General features: G+C 59.9%; 1 protein-coding gene across 4 annotated transcripts; it reads left to right on the top strand.

Moving 5' to 3' along the window:
- ATP13A2 (ATPase cation transporting 13A2) lies at window positions 1–20,914 on the top strand. Of its 4 annotated transcripts, none has more exons than XM_057529338.1 (29): window positions 1–186; window positions 6,708–6,802; window positions 6,915–7,097; window positions 7,417–7,475; window positions 7,647–7,761; window positions 8,020–8,096; window positions 9,677–9,754; window positions 9,937–10,006; window positions 10,893–11,027; window positions 11,116–11,182; window positions 11,754–11,885; window positions 12,477–12,632; window positions 13,148–13,258; window positions 13,343–13,389; window positions 13,478–13,666; window positions 14,849–15,055; window positions 15,559–15,654; window positions 15,742–15,901; window positions 15,994–16,114; window positions 16,252–16,376; window positions 17,110–17,270; window positions 17,393–17,509; window positions 17,612–17,691; window positions 18,205–18,357; window positions 18,449–18,545; window positions 19,403–19,626; window positions 19,714–19,865; window positions 20,358–20,527; window positions 20,618–20,914. In XM_057529338.1, the coding sequence occupies exons 1-29, from the start codon at window positions 177–179 to the stop codon at window positions 20,750–20,752; spliced, it is 3,522 nt and encodes a 1,173-aa protein (XP_057385321.1). In that variant the 5' UTR covers window positions 1–176; the 3' UTR covers window positions 20,753–20,914. The 4 variants fall into 4 exon arrangements, with proteins under 4 accessions (XP_057385321.1, XP_057385329.1, XP_057385313.1 ...); XM_057529346.1 differs by having other exon boundaries at window positions 8,017–8,096; window positions 10,920–11,027; XM_057529330.1 differs by having other exon boundaries at window positions 8,017–8,096.
- The last annotated feature ends 1,574 nt before the right edge of the window (window positions 20,915–22,488 follow it).

The raw sequence follows: 22,488 nt of genomic DNA, 5'->3' as shown, positions 1-22,488 counted from the left end.
GCTTGGCGGTGCGCAGAGTCTGACTGCGGCACCTTCGCTGACGCTCTAGCTGTTGAGTCCTGCAGGTGTCCCGGGCCGCCCAGCCCCGCCGCGCCCCGCGCCCCCGGCCTTCCGCCTCGGCCCCGACCGCGGGGCATCGCGACGCCCGGGCCCGGCGATGAGCGCGAGGAGCCGCCATGAGCGCAGGTGAGCGCGCAGCCCCAGCCGACAGGAACCGGGCGCGGTCCCCGGACCGCCCGTCGTCGCGCTTGTCGTGGGGGGACATCCCCACCGCGGGGGCGCGGGCCGAGGGAGCAACCCCTGGGACATCCCCTCGCCCGTGCCCTCCCCCTTCCCAGAGAGGCCAGGAGCCCGGGGATGGCACCGCGCAGAGCCGTCCACTCTGCGCCTTCCTAAAGCCCTGGGAGAGGAAGCGCCTGGCGCCGCCGTGCAAAAGGATAATCCGGGGGCCGCGGTGGCGGGGCGCGGGAAAATGTCCCCGCGCAGTGACGGATGTCCAGGTGGGGGAAGAGACGTGGAGGCCGCTGCATCCAGGGCCTCTGAGTGGTTGTTCCTCTTGGCTGAATGAATGAATGGGGTTGGAGAAGCCAGGGCTCCTGAGTCCCTGGATCGGAGTGCCCTGGGGCACAAGTGCCACTCCTGATCCCCTGAGTCAGGCCCCCAGAGCAAGCCTGTTAGCACCCCGGTCTAGGGACCACACCCTCCATGTTACCTGTCCCAGGCCCTGTGTCTGGAGGCCACCCTTTCCAGAGTCTAATTCTACCTGCTGCAAATGGTGCCAGTAGACCTCTCGTGTTTAGAAGGGTCTCATTTCCACGTGGGTCACTCAGAGCCTAGACCTCAGCCAAGGGCCACCAATGCTTGAGCATCCTCTCTGCAGCTGCAGACCCTTCAGTTCAGGTCTCTCCCTCCGGTCTCCCACCTTACTCCCCACCCTCCACACCCCCCCAACTCTAGGGTGTACCCAGGGTGAGGAAGGGGAAAGAGACTGAGGAAATATGGCCCCTGGACTCCAGATCCAAAGATCAGGGAGCTCCTGGCAGATTATCCCTCACACTCAGCCTGGCCCAGGAGAGGAGCTTCTGGCCACAGGAGAAGCACAGCAAGGGAGGAGGCAGCAGTGCTGCCCTGGGCCTCTGCCAGGTCATCAGCAGGAAACCAGTGCTTCCGCAGGAAACAAGAGGTTCCCAAATGGCTTTGACGCCAGCCCCTCCGCTCTGCAGTACTCGTGGCACTGCCCCAGGGCCGGGGAGTCGGACTAGGTTCAAGTCTAATCTTGACCACTCAGAGCTGTGTGACTTTGGACATGTTAATCAACCTCTGTGCCTCATTTTAAATGGGAATCCTAATCCATACTTTTGGAGAGGTGGCTGTGAGGATGAAGTGAGAGGAATGTGTTCATTTAGACCCACTCATTTTCAGCTTCTCCCCTTGCAAGCTGTATGACCCCGGGCAAGGGATTTTGAAGCTGTGTTCCTCAGTTTCCCCAACTGTAAAATGAGATGATAATAGTCCCTCCCTCAGAGGGTTACGCGTGAAGATCAGTCGCTGTTATTCAGAAGAGCAATGCAGTCAGTCATTTGTCAAAGTATTCTCATCCCAAGCAGCTGGCCTGAGCTGGTGGTACCGGAAGAGATCAGACAACGCTCTGACCCTCCTGTGCCATCCCTGGGGAGACTGCAATGCGAATAGGGATAAACAAGCCCTTCTGAGTGTTTTGACAGATGTTCTGCAAGAGCATGCCCTGGGCTTGACCTTGCTGGGAGACTAGAGTGTTCCACAGATGTGACTTCCTCCTTCAAGTTCCCTTCCTCCTTCCCCAGGTTGACGGGGAGAGCATCCTTGTGAAATGATGGGTGTGTGATAGACACAAGGAAGAACTTCCAGAGGGAACATTGTTTAGGTCCTGGGGGAAGTGCTCCAGTGAGGGCAGCTCCAGATGGTCTCTGGCAGGGCCCTTCAAGAAGAGGCTTGTCCCTCTGCACCTCCCAGCTGACCCAGAGGCAGGAGATGGACACAGTGACTCTTGCACCATCGCTTCCATGCTCTGTTATGTCAGTGAGGTGTACAACCTTCATTCATTGGTTCATTCATTCAGTAAATGGTTCCTGAGTCCCAGCCACATGCCAGGCACTGTGAGCAGGAGGGCGATGACACCTGTGCAAGCCTGAGGTGTTGGTGTCAGTGGGTGAGGGTGAGGTGGGCAGAGAGGATTTTGGAGTAAGGCCCCTTCCAGCTGCGAGACAAATTGGTGGGCACACTGCCTCTCTCAAGGCTCAGTTTTCTCATCTGTAAAATGGGATAAGTTGCTTGATTGTTGCAGGAGGAAAGCAGATCGGCAGGAGCAAAGTGGCCCGCCTGGGGTCAGCGCAGCATGCTGCAGTCCCATCCCCAGCACAGCTGCTGGCCTGAGGGTTTGAAGGCCCGGGGAAGAGCTGTTGAGTGCACACAGGGGAGCAATGGCACAGCTGTGGGTTTTCAGACAGGGCAATGGGAATGTAGAGGGGAGCCTGAGAAATGGGTCAGAGCGGAAGCCACACCTCCTTGGCAGGGGAGCCAGTAATGCCCGTCTGTACAGGCCATGCTTCAGGAACTTCAAACACCCCATGTGCCAGCTACTTTGGGGTTATGATCCTAGAGATGGGAAACGGAAGCCTGGAGAGGCTGAGGCACTTGTGAGAGAGCCAGGAGCACAGTTACTGATGGGGACGACAGCGACGGCGCTGGTAGTGCCGTCGTTAAGAGCGTGGACCCTACAGCCACACTGCCTGGATCCACGTCCCACCGCGTGCTGGCTATGTGGCCTTTGGGCAGCTTACTTCACCTCTCTGGGCCTCAGTTTCCTAATCTATAAAATAGAGATAAAAGTAGTCCCCACTTCACAGTGGTGAGGAATGAATGAATCAATGTGTGTAAAGCCCTTGAACAGTGCCTGGCCTGTGTCAGCCCCTGATAGCCCTGAGGTACTCTTTTTGTTGTTGTTGTTTTTGTTTTTTGGCCGCACCGAGGGCTTGTGGGGGATCTTAGTTCCCCAACCAGGGATTGAACCCATGCTCCCTGCAGTGGAAGCACGAAGTCCTAACCACTGGACCACCAGGGAAGTCCCCCCTAAGGTGCTCTTTTTCCTTACACCCCAGAAACCACCTGAGAAGAGCCCTAAAGGGGGTGAAACTACCCGCCCTGACCCACTCAAGGAGCAGGTCTCCAGGGCTGGTGAGGGGCTTTGGCAAGAAGAACAGCTGGGACTGTGGCCTTTTGAGGAGGGGACAAGGAAAGGGCTGTGGCTTGTTGGTGGCCAAGGACCTGAGAACCCAGGTTGCCAGACCGGGTCAGTTGCCCTGAATGCCTGTTGTTCTGTCCCCCAAGACAGGATCCAGGGCGAGCCTCCCCCCGCCCCTGCACAACACACACACACCAGAGAGCAGAAGGGCCTCGGCTGTTTCTTGTCTGCGGGCTGTTGTCAGGAAGGGAAGGAAATCATGCCCTGACAAGCCTCACTCGCAAGCTGGATTGGGCCGGGACCAGAGAGCAAAAGGGACCACCCCAGGGGACCCAGGCTGGGGTCTCTGAGCCCCAGGGCAGAAGGCTGACCAGGCCTCCTGCCCTCTGGCTTTGAGACTTTACTGGTGGCCAGACACCCGGATGGTTGAGAGCTACAGGCTTTGTGTGTATGTGTGGGAGTTCCCCAGAGACCAGGCCCTTTCTGGAGCTGGTGGCAGCTCCATATGTTTTCCGAGTCACCCAGTGGACAGGGGAGGGATTGACCGTGGGTGGGGCTTGGGTTAATTTGGGTTTTGAGTCATCTTGTTTGAAAGAGGCCTCAGGCGGCACAGGGCATATGCCCTGTTCTCTGGAAGTGCCCACATTGGCCCCCAAAACACAAGATCTGGGCTCTGACTTCCTGGCTCCACCATTTACCAGGGGGCCTTTGTGACTCTGAGCCTCGGTTCCCTCATTTGTACAAATGGGAAAAATAAGAGTCCCCTCATCGTGTTGCCAGAGGGTTAAATGAGCTAATTCGCGTGGAGGGTTAGAGCAGCTCTTGTCACCTGGGAAGTGCTTAATGGATATTGGCTGTTCTTATTATGGTAATTACCATAGTAATTATTATCACAGTCCTTATGGAGATATGGGGGGCTGCGATAGGACAGAACAGACTCTGCGTGGTCTGATGAGAATTAAAACCCACCCTGGGACTTCCCTTGTGGTGCAGTGGTTAAGAATCTGCCTGCCGATGCAGGGGACACGGGTTCGAGCCCTGGTCCAGGAAGATCCCACATGCCGCGGAGCAACTAAGCCCATGCGCCACAACTACTGAGCCTGCACTCTAGAGCCGGCAAGCCACAATTACTGAGCCCATGCACCTAGAGCCCGTGCTCCACAACAAAGAGAAGCCACCGCAATAAGAAGCCCATGCACCACAACGAAGAGTAGGCCCTGCTCGCCGCAACTAGAGAAAGCCCATGCGCAACGAAGACCCAGCGCAGCCAAAAAAAAAAAAAGAAAAAAAGAAACCGCACCCTGGAGTCAGCCTGCCAAGGATTGCATCCTGACACTACCATGTACTTGGCTGTGTGATCTTGGGCAAGTTACTTAACCTCTCTGAGCCTAATTTTCTTCTATAAAAAGAGGACAATTATTGTGCTTACATGGCAGGGTCATTATGTTAGCCATGTAAGAAGGACCAGGAGCAGAGCCCGCACATAGTGGGGCCTCGGGAAATGTTGACAATCATGGTTGCTTTGGGGCTTGGAGAAGCTGCAGAAACCCAAGTGTTTGGGGACAGAACAGCTGAGGGGCTGGGGATGTTGTGACGGGCAGCTGCTTGGGACACCCTGGGCTTATTGGGTGAAACTTTCAGATCAGGCCTCTGCAGGGCTCTGATTGGGGAGGAGGAGTAGGGAGCCCAGAAAACCAGCAGGTTGCCCGCTACCTTCCCTGCTTTCCCATCCCCCTTAGTGAACTTCTCCAGAGGCTTCTGGGAAACATGCAGATGCTCAGCACCGCTGCCATTGTGCCAGCAGGTCTGGGAGGGGCCCAGGCATCTTCATGTCTAACAGGTTCCGCAAGAGGTCCAGGGAGCACAGTTAGAGAAACCCTGGCAGAGGCCATGAGCCCCACCCCGTCCCGGGCCCCAGAACACCCACTGTCTCCTTGCTCTGCTAGGACCGCAGCTGTACAGCAGGGGAGGCAGGAGAAAAAAAAGAGTTTCTACAGTAGAGATGCCCACTGGTCTTCCCTGAGCCACAGTTTACCCATCTGTAAAATGGGGGTGATAGTGGGCCCTTCCTCACAGAAGGAACCCGTCAGCTGTTCAGCTGGGCCCTGGCACATAGCGGCTTCTCTCCTTGAGCCTTGGGGGCTTGCTCAGCTCACCCCTCCTCTCCAGCCTACCCCCAGTGACTGGGTTCTTCCTTCCTCTGCCCCCCATTTCACCTTCAGAGTGAAACTGCCCCTTTCATGGCTGCCCTGACATTTTATCAGTCCATACTCTACTTCTTGGCATCTCCTCACTGCCAGGCCTGTGCTGGGCATGAAGGTTGAAAAAGGATGAGCAGGGACTTCCCTGGTGGCGCAGTGGTTAAGAATCCACCTGCCAATTCAGGGGACACAGGTTCGATGCCTGGTCCGGGAAGATCCCACATGCCGCGGAGCAACTAAGCCCATGTGCCACAACTACTGAGCCTGCGCTCTAGAGCCCGCGAGCCACAACTACTCAGCCTGTGCTCTAGAGCCCGCATGCCAATACTCCTGAGCCCATGCGCCACAACTACTGAAGCCCACACGCTCTAGGGCCCGCGTGCTGCAACTACTGAGCCCGCATGTTGCAACTACTGAAGCCCATGTGCCTAGAGCCTGTGCTCCGCAACAAGAGAAGCCACTGCAATGAGAAGCCCGCACACCGCAGCGAAGAGTAGCCCCCGCCCGCTGCAACTAGAGAATGCCCGCGTGCAGCAAAGACCCAACACAGCCAAAAATAAATTTTAAAAAATATAATAAATTAAAAATAAATAAATAAAAATGACGTCTAAGGGCTTCCCTGGTGGCGCAGTGGTTGAGAATCCGCCTGCCAATGCAGGGGACACGGGTTCGAGCCCTGGTCTGGGAAGATCCCACATGCCGCGGAGCAACTGGGCCCGTGAGCCACAACTACTGAGCCTGCGCGTCTGGAGCCTGTGCTCTGCAACAAGAGAGGCCGCGACAGTGAGAGGCCCGCGCACCGCGATGAAGAGTGGCCCCCGCTCGCCGCAACTGGAGAAAGCCCTCGCACAGAAACGAAGACTCAACACAGCCAAAAATAAATAAATAAATAAATTTATTTAAAAAAAAAAATGACGTCTAAAAAAAGAAAAAGGATGAGCAGCCCTGTCCCTGCCTTCAGAGTGGAGAGCAGATGGAAGGTGGGACACACAGCTCCCAGGAAGCTAATAGCTGGATGTGCAGGTGCTCTTGAAGCTCAAAGTGCTCAGCAGGCCCCGTCCCCCGACTCTGGGCCCACACGGAGCCAGAACTCGCCAGACGCACAAGGAAACGAGGTACAACGAGTGAGGACCAACAGGACAGCCCAGTAACAGACCCGTGAAGACTCGAGTTGCTGGATTTATCAGACCAGATTTATAAAATGACTGTGCGTAAGTCGTGGTTAAAGAAGGAGGGAGGAGCCCCCCCCACCCCCCACCAAATGCCGTTTCTCCTTCTGTCCGCAGACAGCAGCCCGCTCGTGGGCAACACGCCCGCCGGTTATGGGACCCTGACGATAGAGACATCTATAGATCCCCTCAGCTCCTCAGTTTCATCCGTGGTACGTGGCAGGGGAGGGGCAGGGGCAAACCCGGCCCACCCGGATACCCCGGCCTCCTCCTCCAGCCCCCGCCCGCCCCACTACCGTGGCCTGCTCTCGCCCGTGTCCGCAGAGGCTCAGCGGCTACTGTGGCAGTCCGTGGAGGGTCATCGGCTACCACGTCGTGGTCTGGGTGATGGCGGGGATCCCTCTGCTGCTCTTCCGATGGAAGCCCCTGTGGCGGGTGCGGCTGCGCCTCCAGCCGTGCAGCCTGGCCCGCGCCGAAACCCTCGTTATCGAAATAAGAGACAAAGAGGTGAGAGGCAGGGGAGCAGGGGCGAGCCTGGAGCTGGAGAGGGGTGGCGGTGGCTCAGGGTTGCGGGGCGGAGGATGCTCGGGTTCTCAGCCCAACCTGGCCGCTGACATTCTGTGGGACCTAACACAGGTGCTTCTCCTCCCTGGACCTCAGCTTTCCCATCTGAGCAGTGGGCAGACGGGACGGGGTGGGTGATTCCCGAGGAGATCACCTCTATCCTTGATCCCTGCCTCCTCCAGCAGGGGCCACCTGGCTGTCGGGTGGGGCCGGGGAGGGGAGGGGTCTCTTCCAGGACTGAGTCCACACCTCCGTGTTCCAGGATAGTTCGTGGCAGCTCTATACTGTCCAGGTGCAGACTGAGGCCATCAGCAAAGACAGGTGAGGCAGCCCCATCGCCCCTTCCCAGGAGCCCCTGCTCCCCCTGCCCTCCCCCCACGAAGGCTCTGATCCCGGGGCCTCCCATCCGAGAGAGGGAAGGTGGTTCTGTGGGGATGGGAAGGTGCTGGGGCAGCTCCCAGGGCTCCACGGTAACTCCACCCCCGTCCCCAGCCTGGAGCTGCCCCCACAGACCCAGGCGGAGGACGGCCGGAGCCAGGCTGCTGTGGGGACACTACCAGAGGGGACATGGAAGGACACCGCCCAGCTCCACAGAACCGAGGAGGCAGTAAGTGGACAGCTGGGTTCTGGGCAAGTCCTTGCCTGTCTCTGGGCATCAGATTCACACCCTGTACAATGGGGGCTGGACTCCAGCTGTTCTCCGGGCACCTCTGGTTCTCTTGTCCCAATCGTCCAGGCTGCTGGCCTATCACCTTTTACCCTTCCGTGCCTCTCCCGCCTCTTTCCTGTGCCATCCCCCTGCCGCCCCCGACACACTCCTCCTGGGGCCGCCTCCAGCCCACCTCTCCTCTCTCCCACCCAGCAGCGGACGCTGCGCTACTACCTCTTCCGGGGCCAGCGCTATGTCTGGATCGAGACCCAGCAGGCCTTCTGCCGAGTCAGGTAGGGGTCAGGGCCGGCGCTGCTACACCACGCCCACAGCGCATGCTGCATTGGGCAGAGGAGGTGGCATGAGGTGGCCCAGCCTGGACTCCCCTCTCAGCTCTGTGCCTTGACCCCCTCAAATCGCTGAGCCTGTCTGTAAATAGCTCATGAAGGGAATCCCGGCCTCCTAGGGTTGTTTCGAGGGTAAAGTATATTACTGTCATGTAAGGCTTGGCACGGCATCTGGCCTGAGGTGGCAACACTGCTGTGAATCAGACCGTAAGCTCTGGACTTGGACCTTCTGTTTGGCGTCTTGTACCTGCTCTGCCACCTACTAAGTGCTTGATAAATATGAGCTCAGTTTATGTCTTAGTTTGAGCCCCGAGAAGCAGACCTCAAGACGAGGATTCAAGTGCAGGGAATCTGTTTGCAAGGTGATGCCAGGAGACGTAGGGGAAGTGAGGCCGGGAAGAGAAGGCAGCCGGTGGAGGGGGCTTGATGTGGGCACCTGGAGCACAGTCCCTTGGGGATCCCTTTGAGCCAGTGTAGAGCACGCACCTCAGGGTGCCTTCACCCAAGTAGTGAGGAAACCAGGGGGTACGTACCCATCACCTTCCTACCATTACCAGTTGTGGAATACATGAACTCTTGCACAACTTTGGCCTTCCTGGCTCATGGGCAGACCGTGCTTATGCAGCCAGGAGAAGCCCTCAAGCCAGGACAGGTGTTTCCAGTAAGAGGCTGCACCGCGCCGACGTGAATTCCAAAGGGGTGTGGGGAGGGCACCGACAGCCTCTGCTACGTGAGAGGAATAGCAAAACTCGCTGACGTGGGACTTCCCTGGTGGCGCAGTGGTTAAGAATCCGTCTGCCAACGGAGGGGACACAGGTTCGATCCCTGGTCCGGGAAGATCCCACATGCTGCAGAGCAGCTAAGCCCGTGCGCCACCTACTGAGCCTGTGCTCTAGAGCCCACGAGCCACAACTACTGAGCCCGCGTGCCACAACTACTGAAGCCCCGCATGCCTAGAGCCCATGCTCCACAACAAGAGAAGCCACTGCAATGAGAAGCCCGTGCACTGCAATGAAGAGTAGCCCCCGCTCGCTGCAACTATAGAAAAGCCCGCACACAGCATCGAAGACCCAACGCAGCCAAAAAAAAAAAAAAAATCGCTGACCTTTGTCACCTAGTAAGTGCCAGGAACCGTCCAAGCACTTTGCAAAACTTATCTCATTTAATCCACCCGTAGCCCTGTGAGGGAGATGCTGTCACCGTCTCCATCTTGCAGATGAGAAGTCTGAGGCCCAGAGAGGTTAAGTGACTTACTTAAGAAGGCATCATTGTAAAGAAAGCTCTAAATGTCACTAAATAATAGCGGCTGTTGTCACTGTTAAGTATTATCATCTCTCATTGTTTTTCCTGGGTGAGATGGTTTGGGGCCCAATGAGAGGAACAAAAGGAGAAAGTTAGGCCCAGAGTTCGTGAGGGACCAGCTTTCTCCCGGGAGCTCGGTGTGGCAGAGGCGGGCCAGGAGGGGTGGGGAGATGCAGAGCTCAAACCCCACCACCCACACGAGTGCCCCCTCCCCGTCCTCCCAGCCTGCTGGACCATGGCCGCACTTGTGACGACCTCCACTGCTCCAGCACCGGCCTCAGCCTCCAGGACCAAACCGTGAGGTGGGTGCTGCCTGAGAGCTGGGGCCCCCTCTCTTGCCCCCCTGGGTGTGGCCTTCTTCCAGTCACCTGCCTTCTCTGTGCCTCAGTTTCCCCAGCTGGAAAGTAGGGAGCTCCGTCGCCGCTAGAGGGTCCAGCTGCCGCAGCCCCTCCATCTGATAGCCCTGCCGCTTTTCCTCTTACAGGAAGACCATCTACGGCCCCAACGTGATCAGTGTACCAGTCAAGTCCTATCCCCAGCTGCTGGTGGACGAGGTAGGGCTGTCCCTGGGCCTCGCCCCAGCTCTGGCCTGAGCTGGCTGTGTGACCTGGGCCAGGGGCTTGCCCTCTCTGGGCCACCCTTACAGAGGCAGATTGTACCAGCTGTCCTCTTCTCCATGGTGGAGAGCTGTCTCAGAACCAGCCCCAGTCAGCTCAGGGAGAGGAATTGGAAGTTCTGGTCCAGGCTGGTGCTGGGGATTAGAGGCCAAGAGACAAACCCACACAGCCTGGGCTCCTGCTGTGTGCCAAGCGCCAGGCTCCAGAGTCTGGGTCCTTTCCGTGCATTACCCACTTTCACACTCCAACAGCCTCGTGGTAGGTACATTCCGTTCACACATGAGGAACCGGAGCTACAGAGGGGGGGACATGGCATGGCCAGGGTCACGTGTGGACAAAGGGAAGCCAGTGACCTGGACACACCTAGAGTACACTGCTAACATCCCAGCCCTCTGAGCCAGGGGCAGACACCTGTGAGACAGAGAGGAGGCCTTGGAGTCTGGCCTGATGTAAACCCTAGTCAGCCACCTGGGAGCTGTGTGGTTTTAGGCAAGTGACTTCACCCTTCTGTGCCTCAGTTTCCTCAGCTGTAAAATGAAGCTGATGGTAGCATCTGCCTTGTGGAATTGTCCTCACCATCCTATGACATTTAGATGATGTGCTTAGCAGGGGCCTGGCGTGTAAACACCCGTGTGTCCTCTTTAGAGCGAAGAAGCTGGTGGCTCAAGGGACATCTGGACAGGACTGACCAGGAGACAGGCCTGGCTTTAGTCCTTTGGCAACTGCCGGGCCCTCTGCTTCCGTGGGCACAGGAGGCCCAGCCTGTGGCTGGGCTGCCCTGGGGGACCTGGGCCCTGACGCTGCCTCCCCGCCCCTCCCCCAGGCACTGAACCCCTACTATGGGTTCCAGGCCTTCAGCATCGGGCTGTGGCTGGCTGACTACTACTACTGGTATGCCCTGTGCATCTTCCTCATCTCCGTCGTCTCCATCTGCGTGTCCATATACAAGACCAGAAAGGTGTGCGGTGTGAGGTGGAAGGGACAGGGCAGGCGGTGTCCGAGGGGACCTCCACCCACCCACTCCCTGCTTGTCCCCCTGCCCACAGCAAAGCCAGACTCTGAGGGACATGGTCCAGCTGTCTGTACGGGTGTGCGTGTGCCGGCCTGGGGGAGGTGAGAGGCTGGGGGAAGTGAGAGGTGGGGGAGGGAGGGAAGCTGGGGGAGGTGAGAAGCCGGAGGAGGGAGAGAGGCTGGGAGAGGGAGGGAGGCTGGGGGAGGGAGGGAGGCTGGGGGAGGGAGGGAGGCTGGGGGAGGTGAGAGGCTGGGGGAGGGAGGCTGGGGGAGGTGAGAGGCTGGGGGAGGGAGAGAGGCTGGGAGAGGGAGGGAGGCTGGGGGAGGGAGGGAAGCTGGGGGAGGTGAGAAGCTGGGGGAGGGAGAGAGGCTGGGGGAGGTGAGAGGCTGGGGGAGGGAGAGAGGCTGGGAGAGGGAGGGAGGCTGGGGGAGGGAGGGAAGCTGGGGGAGGGAGAGAGGCTGGGGGAGGTGAGAGGCTGGGGGAGGGAGAGAGGCTGGGAGAGGGAGGGAGGCTGGGGGAGGGGAGGCTGGGGGAGGGAGGGAGGCTGGGGGAGGGGAGGCTGGGGGAGGTGAGAGGCTGGGGGAGGGAGAGAGGCTGGGGGAGAGACGAAGGCTGGGGGAGGCAGTGGGGGAGTTCCCTCCAGGCTATACTGAGGCCCCTGCTTGCCCGCAGAGGAGGAATGGGTCGACTCCAGTGAGCTCGTGCCGGGAGACTGCCTGGTGCTGCCCCAGGAGGGTGGGCTGATGCCCTGCGATGCTGCCCTGGTGGCTGGCGAGTGCATGGTCAATGAGAGCTCTCTGACAGGTCAGTGCCTGGCCCTGGCCAGCAGCCTCCCGTGCCCCCTCCCGGGCCACCGAGCCTCTCTGCCTTGTGTCAGAACTCTTAGATGGAGTTCTCTTTTCCCTTTGCTCAGGTAACAGTCCCGGCCTCAGCCGGTCCTACCCCTGCAGATGCTGGGTGGGGCACTGCTACTCTTTGCCAGGCAGCGGGCTCAGGGCTTTACAGAGGTTAAGCCCTCTCGTGTCAATATCTTATTTGAACTATAAAAGTAACACAGCTTGTTACAAAATAATTCCACCAGAAGGAGAACAACGCCTGCCCCCCACCCTGGCCCCCCGACTCTGCCCATGCTGTATGCTCACAACTCTTTCTGGCTCCCCTGAGAGATGGTTCCTGGAAACTGGCTGCACACATCCCAGGACTGTCTCACTGTGTCTGTATCTTTTGCCCTCTCTGAGCTTCAGTGTACCTCTCTGTAAAATGGGGGCAGTGATTTCTTCACACATAGTTACAAGCGTTAAATGAGACCTGGGGCTTCCATAAACGTTCTAGGCATAAGGCTTGGTCTTGCTGGTGGGAGGGAGCAGTATGGGCCTCACACCACATCCCTCCCAGGGGAGAGCGTTCCAGTGCTGAAGACCGTCCTGCCGGAGGGACCGGTGCCCTACTTCCCAGAGACCCACCAGCGGCACACGCTCTTCTGTGGGACCCTCATCTTGCAGGCCCGGGCCTCTGTAGGACCCCATGTCCTGGCAGTGGTGACCCAGACAGGTAACGAGTCTGGGAAGTGGGGAGGGATGCTGGGCCCAGCACCTAGAGGAGAGGTGACACAGAGCCGGGCAGGACCCATCTCTGCCACTGCCCTGCTGTGAGACTCAGGCACGTCCCACCCCTACTTGGGATTGGCTGGAGTGAGCAGGGACGTGGCAAGAAGGAAGGAGCCCCCCCCTTAGGAAGAGAGTAGTGCTGTACATCTCCAGCAGGCCCCTGCCACGTGTGAAAGGGACCCAGTGTGTCACCAGATTTGACATTTTTCAGCGAAAGCCACACATCTGAATTTTAAGTGAAACCACCCAGTTTGTAGATGGTACTACTAATTCCTTACTTACTAAGCTTATGAAGGCTGGGCAAGGCCTGTGGCCATCCCGTGTGACCGCCAAACTGGGTGATTGCTGACCCCAGGAGCATCACGCCGTACAACCCCAGAGGTGTGGATGGTGTGGGGGAGGGGTGGAGTCATCCTGACCCTCAGTTTCCCCTGCCTCGGTCTCCCCATCTCCTCCCAGGGTTCTGCACGGCTAAAGGGGCCCTGGTGAGCTCCATCCTGCATCCCCGGCCCATCAGCTTCAAGTTCTATAAACACAGCGTGAAGTTTGTGGCTGCCCTCTCTGTCCTGGGTGAGTGGCCCCCCGCACCCCACTTTGCCAGTGGCCCCCGGAGCCCCGTCCCCAGTCCCGCTGAGTCCCTTGCTGTCTCCTCAGCTCTCCTTGGCACCATCTACAGCATCTTCATCCTCCACCGCAACCAGGTAAGCCTTGGGGGCCGGGCGGGGGCTGCCACTGGAGGCCCAGGGCCCACCCGGCCTGGCCCTTGGCCTTCACAGTGCCTCCTGCCAGGTGCCTGTGGACGAGATCGTGATCCGGGCTCTGGACCTGGTGACGGTGGCAGTGCCGCCCGCCCTGCCTGCCGCCATGACTGTGTGCACGCTCTACGCCCAGAGCCGGCTGCGGAGCCAGGGCATCTTCTGCATCCACCCGATGCGCATCAACCTGGGGGGCAAGCTCCGGCTGGTGTGTTTCGACAAGGTGGGGGCCGTGGGGGGGGACACACGGCCAGGCCCCCCACATCCACATCCCTCATTCAGCAACGTTGACTGAGGGCTTGCTGAGCCCAGAGCCCCGCCGTCTGCCCGTGTGCCCCTGCTGTGAACACTGCCCACCGCCAGGTCCTGTCCTGGGATGGAAACACTCAGAGGCACCCTCCACCCCCAGCTCCCACCTGCATCAAGCTCACAGTCTGGAGCATGAAATGTCTAAAATCATTTAATTTGTTTGTTTGAGAACCATTGAGGGCCAACTGGGTACCCAGGGCTGCTGTCAACACTGGGGATCCAGCAGTGACCCACACGGAGATGTCCCCACCACCATAATGAGTGAACCAGGGACCACAGAGAGCTGCAGATGGTGATGGGTTCTAGGGAGGAAGCAAATGGGGTACGTGGTGGGTGGTACATGGGGGTCACTCCCTTGGAGGGCAGTCAAGGCTCCTCTGGTCCCTTGGTGACCTCTGAGGGGTGGACCACACTGAGAGGAGAGCAGGGCTGGCAAGGTGGAGGGGAAGAAGTAGAGTGGCTCATGGCTCCTTGGAGGAACAGACCAGTGTGCCTGGGGCTCGGGGAACAGTAGGGAGGGGGGCAAGATGAAACGGGCAGAGCCCTGATCCATCAGAGGCTGGCGGGCCCTGGTGAGGAGATTGGACGTTATTTAAACTGAAAGGGTGGAGCATGATCGTCTTCGCAGAGCTCCCAGGCTAGCGAAGGGGCCAGATGTGTAACTGAGCCACTGGAATATGGTATGGGAGAGGCAGGCATCCGCTCACTCATTCATTCACTCATTCATTCATTCATTACACTGAGAGCTGTACATGGCCAGGCCCTCTTCCTGGTACCACAGTGAACAAATGATGGAGTAGTAAAGAGGCCATGGGTGGGAGCCCCGAGCAAGCACTACCTGACCCAACTGTAGGGTTAAAGAAGCAGACCCAACTGTAGGGTTAAAGAAGAAGACTTCCTGGGGGAAATGATGCCAGACCAAGAAACACTGCGGGTTGGGGAGGACAGCCTGGCAGAGGGACCTGCTTGAGCAAAGTCCAGCTCTGGCTCTTGGGGTTCCCATGGGCCCCGCCTGGCCAGGGGTGTGGGCGCCCACCGCAGCGGGGCACAGCTCACCCCAGGACTCATCACTGGCCCGCCCGCTTGCCCCCTGCAGACAGGCACACTCACAGAGGACGGCTTGGACGTGATGGGTGTGGTGCCCCTGAAGGGGCAGGAGTTCCTGCCGCTGGTCCCAGAGCCCCGCCGCCTTCCCATGGGGCCCCTGCTCCGGGCACTGGCCACCTGCCACACCCTCAGCCGGCTCCAGGACACCCCAGTGGGTGACCCCATGGACCTCAAGATGGTGGAATCTACTGGCTGGGTGAGGAGGCCGAGCAGGTCCGCCCCCTGCCTCTGGGCAGCCGAGCCCTAACTAAGCCCACCCAGTCTTCCTTCTAGGACTTCCAGGGGGCGTCTCTATCATGCCCACCACCGAGAATAACAATGGCCAAGGCCTAGTGCTGAGCACCTACCCTGTGCCAGCGCTCTGTTGCATGGGCCTCATCTCATGTACTGCTCCCCATAGCCCCAGGGAGGTAGCTTAAAACCTGCTTCACGAAGGAAACTGAGGCTGAGAGAGATTTGGAATAACTTGTGCAAGGTCACCCAGCGGCTTGTAAACGGCAAAGCCAGAGTTTGAACTTGGGTCCTCCCAACTCCAAAGCCCACATTCTTGACTTCTGTTCTATCCAGTCTCCCATGAAGTCCTCCATGAGTTTAACTTGGGTCTCTCCCACTGCCTCTCTCCATGGGCCAAGGATTGGCTGCCCCAGGCCAAGCCAGCACCCGGCCCCTCGATGCCAATGTTCTCTGCCTGCCTCCCAGGTCCTGGAGGAGGGACCAGCTGCAGACTCGACATTTGGGACCCAGGTCTTGGCAGTGATGAGACCCCCGCTTCAGGAGCTCCACCTGCAGGACATGGTGAGCTGAGGGGGGTGCCTGTGGGGCGTGGGCTGGGAGGGGTGGGCTCCACAGGCCAGCCCCTGAGCTGCCCCTCCAATCCTACAGGAGGAGCCCCGGGTGCCGGTCAGCATCCTCAGCCATTTCCCCTTCTCATCGGCTCTGCAGCGCATGAGCGTGGTGGTGGCGTGGCCGGGGGCGGCTCGGCCCGAGGCCTGCGTCAAGGGCTCCCCTGAGCTGGTGGCAGGCCTCTGCGACCCCAAGACAGGTGAAGGGCATTGGCACGGAATGGGGTGGGCGCCCAGCCCCTGTCGCTGCCCCCACCTCCCTGTCCCAGTGACACCTGCCTCTCCCTGGCAGTGCCCACCGACTTCGCCCAGATGCTGCAGAGCTACACAGCTGCTGGCTACCGCGTGGTGGCCCTCGCCAGCAAGCCGCTGCCCATCGCACCCAGCATGGAAGCAGCTCAGCAACTGACGAGGTGGGCCCTGGGGACTGAGCCTCTGGCCTCGTGTGGGCAGAGGGGGGCAGAGCCCAGGGCCGATGCCCCTGCCCAGTGGCTGGGGGAGGGGTCGTGGCCACTGCGTGACCTCCGACCCGGGTCTGCCCACCCTCCAGGGACACTGTGGAGTGGAAGCTGAGCCTCCTGGGGCTGCTGGTCATGCAGAATCTGCTAAAGCCACAGACGACACCCGTCATCCAGGCTCTGCGAAGGACCTGCATCCGCACCGTCATGGTGACAGGTACCAGCAGGGCCTGGGTTAGGAGGGCAGAATCTACCCCATTCCGGGCAGAGATAAGGGTACCTGGCGTCCCTTCCCGGGGCATCTCTTTGGGCCCCTGCCTCAGGCCTGGTCCTTTTCAGACATTTCAGGTATCTTCACAGTCTCCCTCCTGAGTGATAATTGTCACCCCAGTTGACAGATGAGGAAAGTGAGGCTCGGAGGAGTAGAGTGACTTCCAAAGAGTCTGGGGCTGGTGTTGGACAGCCTGGGTTCCAGCCCAGCTGCTCACCTGCTAGGTGACCTCTCCCCAAGTTCCAGTTTCCAACTCTGAGAAATGGGGGAAGTTAGGTCAGCCTCAAAGGTTGTGACAATTTCATGGAGCAAGAAAAGAAAGATTCAGGGGACTTTCCTGGCGGTCCAGTGGTTAAGACTCCTCACTTCCAGTGCAGGGGGCACGGGTTCAATCCCTGGTCAGGGAACTAAGATCCCACATGCCGCATGGCATGGCCAAAAAAAAAAATGGTATATGTAGAACCCAAACCCAGGCTCCCAGTTTCTCCTAAGACCTTTGATCCCTAGTTTTATAGACAAGGAAACCCAGGTTCAGAGACACTGATACCCTGCCTGAGCTCACTCAGCCAGTCATGGCAGACAGATTCTGTCCGGCCTCAATTTTCCCATCTATACGTGTCAGGGTGAGGATGGCCCCCCTCAGTAGCAGCTGGACCCTGACCTTGCCCCATACCCCCAGGGGACAACCTGCAGACGGCGGTCACCGTGGCCCAGGGCTGCGGCATGGTGGGCCCCCAGGAGCGCCTGGCCATCATCCACGCCAACCCCCCTGAGCGGGGCCAGCCTGCCTCCCTCGAGCTTCTGCCAGTGGAGTCCTCTGCAGCCGTGAATGGGGCTCAGGTGAGGCTGACCCCGAGTTCCGCCACAGACCCCACCCATGACTCTGCCCCTGTGTCAGCTGTCCCGGGCCCCAGCTCTCAGGGTGGGCAGGGGGAGCTCAGCTGAGCTTCCCGGGCCCCCAGGATCCTGACCAGGCCGCAAGCTACACCATGGAGCCAGACCCCCGATCCAGCCACCTGGCCCTCAGCGGGTCCACCTTTGGTGTCCTTATGAAGCACTTCCCCAAGCTGCTGCCCAAGGTAGGGCTGCCCCCGGGCCTCCCTGGTCGCCCCACACCTCGCCATGCTCTGTTCCCTCCTCTTGGCTGCCTCAGCCCCTCCCCTGTCTCCCTGTGCTCCCAGGTCCTGGTCCAGGGCACCGTCTTTGCCCGCATGGCTCCCGAGCAGAAGACAGAGCTGGTGTGTGAACTGCAGAAGCTTCAGTGAGTGCCTACGGGGGAGGGGCCTGCGGGCGCCCAGCTGGCCCATAGGTCCCTGCTTCCCACCCCAGGCGTTAAGGAGCCATCGGCCTCAGAGAGCCCGGCAGGCACCCCCGGGGTCTGTCACGCTGACAGTAGTACACCGCCCTCAGTATCTGCGGGGGATCGGTTCTGAGAGTCCCTGCAGATACCAACGTCCACAGATGCCCGAGTCCCTTATGTAAAATGGCGTAGTACAGTCGGCTCTCTGTATCCATGGATACAGACCCCATGGATACAGAACCTGTGGATACAGACCCTGTGGCTACTGTAATTGCACCTATTTACTGAGCACCTACTGCATACCATTTACTGGGCATTTCCCAGGCACCCAGCGGGCAGTCGGGATGCAGCCATCCCCGTGTTCTGCCAGCCAGCCCGGGAGGTGGGTGGGCCATTTCACAGCTGAGGAGGGCCCTCCCGGGCTCAGAGCCAGCACGTGAGTCCGGGCCGCGCCTGCCCTCCCCTCTCTGACAGGTACTGTGTGGGCATGTGTGGGGATGGCGCCAATGACTGCGGGGCCCTGAAGGCGGCTGACGTGGGCATCTCGCTGTCCCAGGCCGAGGCCTCAGTGGTCTCGCCCTTCACCTCAAGCATGGCCAACATTGAGTGTGTGCCCATGGTCATCAGGTGAGGCGGGCAGGAGCCTGGTGGGGGGGGGTGGTCTTGGCAGGGCCCGTCAGCCAGCCTGGGCCCCCTCATGCCCATACCCGCTCCCCAGGGAAGGTCGTTGTTCCCTGGACACGTCATTCAGCGTCTTCAAGTACATGGCCCTGTACAGCCTGACCCAGTTTATCTCTGTCCTGATCCTCTACACGGTGAGTATCTGCAGGCCCCGTGCCGGGCCCGGGGCGAGGACCTCAGCAGTGTGGTGGGAGCCCGGCAGGTTCTGGAGTAGACAGCGTGGCCTCAAATCCTGCTCCAGCCGCGTGGCTTAGGCGCTCCGGAGCCTCGGCGGTGAGGCTTGTCTGAGATTATGAAAGCGCTGAGCACCTGGCGCACAGTAGGTCCTCAGAAACGGGAGCGGCTGTCCTGTGCTAGCGTTTCCTCCCTGTCCTCTGGGAGCTCCCCATCTGCAGGGGGGACTGAGGCAGAGCCCAGGCAGGGGTGAAGGAGGCAGAGGCAGGAGTGGGACACCCGAGGCCTCTGCCCCTTTCCCATGAATCTGCCCATTCCCCGCTCGCCCTAACTCAGACCTCGACTATGCCTCCGATCTCCTGTCCAAAGGGTATCACCGCCTCCTCTGCTCAGAGCACGCGTTGCTCACCCCCGCTGGAAATAGGTGACGCCATGGGGCGCTGCAGGCCTCGCGCCAGCTTTTGTCCCTGTGTCCACCTAAAACCTGAGGGCGGGAACTGTGTGTCCTCCAGAAACCTTGGGGCTCCGCAAGGCAGAGCCTCAGCCTCCGTCTCAGGCTGGTAGTTCCCATCAGATGTAGGCCTCCGCAGGTCAGCAGGGATGCCTTCTCCCTCAGACGGGGAGAGGGGCTTCCTGAAGGCAGGGCCGTGTCTCCTTCATCAGATTGGGAGTTCCCAGAGGCAGGAGGGTGCTGTCTGCCCATCAAGTTGCAGGGCAAGAAAACACCTTCCCCATCAGACTCCTTAAGGGCAGGGCTGGTGCCTGCCCCGTCGGACCAGGAGCTACCCTCCCCTCCGCCCTCCCTCCCTGCCGGTAGGTCAACACCAACCTGGGCGATGTGCAGTTCCTGGTCATCGACCTGGTCATCACCACCACGGTGGCGGTGCTCATGAGCCGCACGCGGCCGGCGCTGGCACTGGGTCAGGCGCGGCCACCAGGGGCCCTGCTCAGCGTGCCCGTGCTCAGCAGCCTGCTGCTACAGGTGGCCCTGGTGGCCAGCGTGCAGCTGGGGGGCTACTTCCTGACCGTGGCCCAGCCCTGGTGAGTAGCGGAGAGCTCACCCCAGATCCCACCCATGCCCCGTCCTCCTCACCCTCGCTCCCTGACTCCCAGTCCCTGTGCCCCCAGGTTCGTGCCTCTGAACAGGACGGTACCCGCGCCAGACAACCTGCCCAACTATGAGAACACGGTGGTCTTCTGTCTGTCCAGCTTCCAGTACCTCATCCTGGCCATGGCTGTGTCCAAGGGGGCGCCCTTCCGCCGGCCGCTCTACACCAATGGTGCTGCTGTGCTGGGGGTGGGATGTGCTGGGGGGGGGTAATGGAGGGGAGGGGGGATGAGAGGGAGGGAGGGGGATGTGATGGAGGGAGGGGGGATGAGATGGAGGGAGGGGGGATGAGATGGAGGGAGGGGGAGGAGATGGAGAGAGGGGGGAGGAGATGGAGGGAGGGGGAGGAGATGGAGGGAGGGGGAGGAGATGGAGGGAGGGGGGAGGAGATGGAGGGGAGGGGGGATGAGAGGGAGGGGGGATGAGATGGAGGGAGGAGGGATGTGATGATGGAGGGAGGGGGGATGTGATGATGGAGGGGGGATGTGATGATGGAGGGGGGATGAGATGGAGGGAGGGGGATGAGATGGAGGGAGGGGGGATGAGGTGGAGGGAGGGGGATGAGGTGGAGGGAAGGGCTGTGGGGCTGGTGCCTGTGGGGTCCCGTCGGGCATGGGTGTGAGTGTGCTGGGCTCCCTGGCCTGACGGACTCCCCCACCCCCAGTTCCCTTCCTGGTGGCCCTGGTGCTCCTGGGCTCCGTCCTGGGGGGTTTCCTCCTGGTCCCCGGCCTCCCGCAGGGGCTGCTGACGCTGAGGAGCATCGCCGACACCTACTTCAAGCTGCTGCTGCTGGGCCTGGTCGCCTTCAACTTCGTGGGGGCCTTCATGCTGGAGGTGGGGCCCGCCCCGCATTGGGGTGGGAGGGGGCTCCGGGGGTGGGACTCAGCCACAGCTGCCCCCCTGCGACCTCCCTGTCCCCGGCAGAGTGTGCTGGACCAGTGTCTCCCAGGCTGCCTGCGGTGGCTCCGGCCCAAACGGGCCTCCAAGAAACGCTTCAAGCAGCTGGAGCAGGAGCTGGCCGAGCAGCCCTGGCCACCGCCCACCGGGCCCATGAGGTAGCGCAGGCCCGGCCGGCCGGCACCCTAAACACTGGATCTCCCTGCTTCTGAGCCACCGATCAGGACCCATCTCCAGAGACACCACTGCCATCGCTCCTGCAGCCCTGAGGTTGGCGGTTATCACACTCATGTCCCACGTCTGCCCGGCCCAGCCTTCCCTGCCCCCGCCTGGGGAGATGCTAAGTACCCTTGTCCCCCACTTCGGACGCCCCATGTAGGGACAGCGGCCACCACCCGCACTCAGAGCCGCTGTCAGTTTAGCAAATAAAGTCACAATATTTTCCTGCCTCGGCCTGCCTGATACCCCTGACCTGGGTGCCCCTGGCACGTGTCTGCTCCCGGCATCCCCTGATTTTTCAGATCATGTTGGACAACTCCCCTCTCTGAGCCTCCGTTTCCTCATCCGACAGTCATGTCTCCAGGTTGAGCACATGTCCGGTGCTCCGTTCAGCATTTTATAGGCATCATCATTTAATCCTTACAACTGTGGAGTACTGTCCCCCCACCTTTTTATTTTTATTTTTGGCCGCAGCGCATGGCTTGCAGGACCTTAGTTCCCTGACCAGGGATCAAACCCGGGCCCATGGCAGTGAAAGCACTGAGTCTTAACCACTGGACGGCCAGGGAATTCCCAGTCCCCCTTTTACAGATATGGAAACTGAGGCTTAGAGGTCACGCAGGTAGTCAGAGCTGGGACCAGGTTGCTTTGACTCCAGAGTCCACACTCTTGACCGTCCTACCCTCCTGCAGGGGCAGGAGAGAATGGGCTTGACTCAAACAAGTGCCAGCACCTACAAGGCATTTAACTGGGGCAGTTCCCTGCTTTCCCCACCTCCCGCATCCTGGGATGTGTTTATGGTGCAGTTCTTCCCTCAGATGCAATCCAGGCTCTGAGCCCACATTTCCCAGCCAGAACCACGTGCACCATCTCCCGGGGAAGGGTGGGTGCTTCTGACCTCATCCCACCAGTGGGACCCTTGCCAAGCCCTGCTCTGGAGATGCAGCTCCGTCATCTGGTCCATCTGTGCTGGGCAGGGGACAACAGGAAAGAAAAGCCCCCGCCAACCTCATTACTGGAAGCTCCGGCACCACCCCCAGCCCACCCTAGTAGGAGCTCAGCAAATGTTGAATCAAACTGAGGACAAGGATGGGGGGCGTGAAGAGGTAACCTGTGACACCAGGCACATCCACAGACCCTCTGCACTGGGCACTGAGTCATCAGACAGCAACGGTTCAGGGTGGCAGATGCTGTTCAAAGGGAGGCTGGAGGACACCGCGAGGCCTGGGTTTGAACCCCGCCTCTACCCCTAGCTGATTATTCATGCATTTGTTGGGCAGTCATGTGCCAGGCACAGGGGCTACAGCGGTGAACAAAAAACATGACCTCTGCCTGGGTGCAGCTTATAACGTGGTGTGAGAGGTGAGCGGGGAAGGAGCAAATCTCCAAGAACACTGGGAGAAGAGTCCCCACACCTGCTACTCCCTCCCCGGATAGCTGCCACCTGTGCTTGGGTCCTTAGAGCCAGAGGAGTGGGTAGAAGCAGCAGAGGATCTGGGAGCCAGGACGCTAGAGGTGGCAGCTTTGGGGCTTCAGTTTCCCCTTTTGGTCAAGCGTAGGGGACAGCAGTTCTGCCAGGCAGTTTCCTCTCCTACGCTAGTGGGATTGCATCTGGCAGCAGTGAAGGGCTGAGGAAGGGCAGAGAGGGCCAGGCTGGGCCCCGGGGCCCATAGTGCTCC

The sequence above is a fragment of the Balaenoptera acutorostrata genome, chromosome 1, assembly GCF_949987535.1.
Source record: "Balaenoptera acutorostrata chromosome 1, mBalAcu1.1, whole genome shotgun sequence".
In the NCBI taxonomy this organism is placed as follows: Eukaryota; Metazoa; Chordata; class Mammalia; order Artiodactyla; family Balaenopteridae; genus Balaenoptera; species Balaenoptera acutorostrata.
This window is presented reverse-complemented; position numbering and strand designations above follow the sequence as displayed.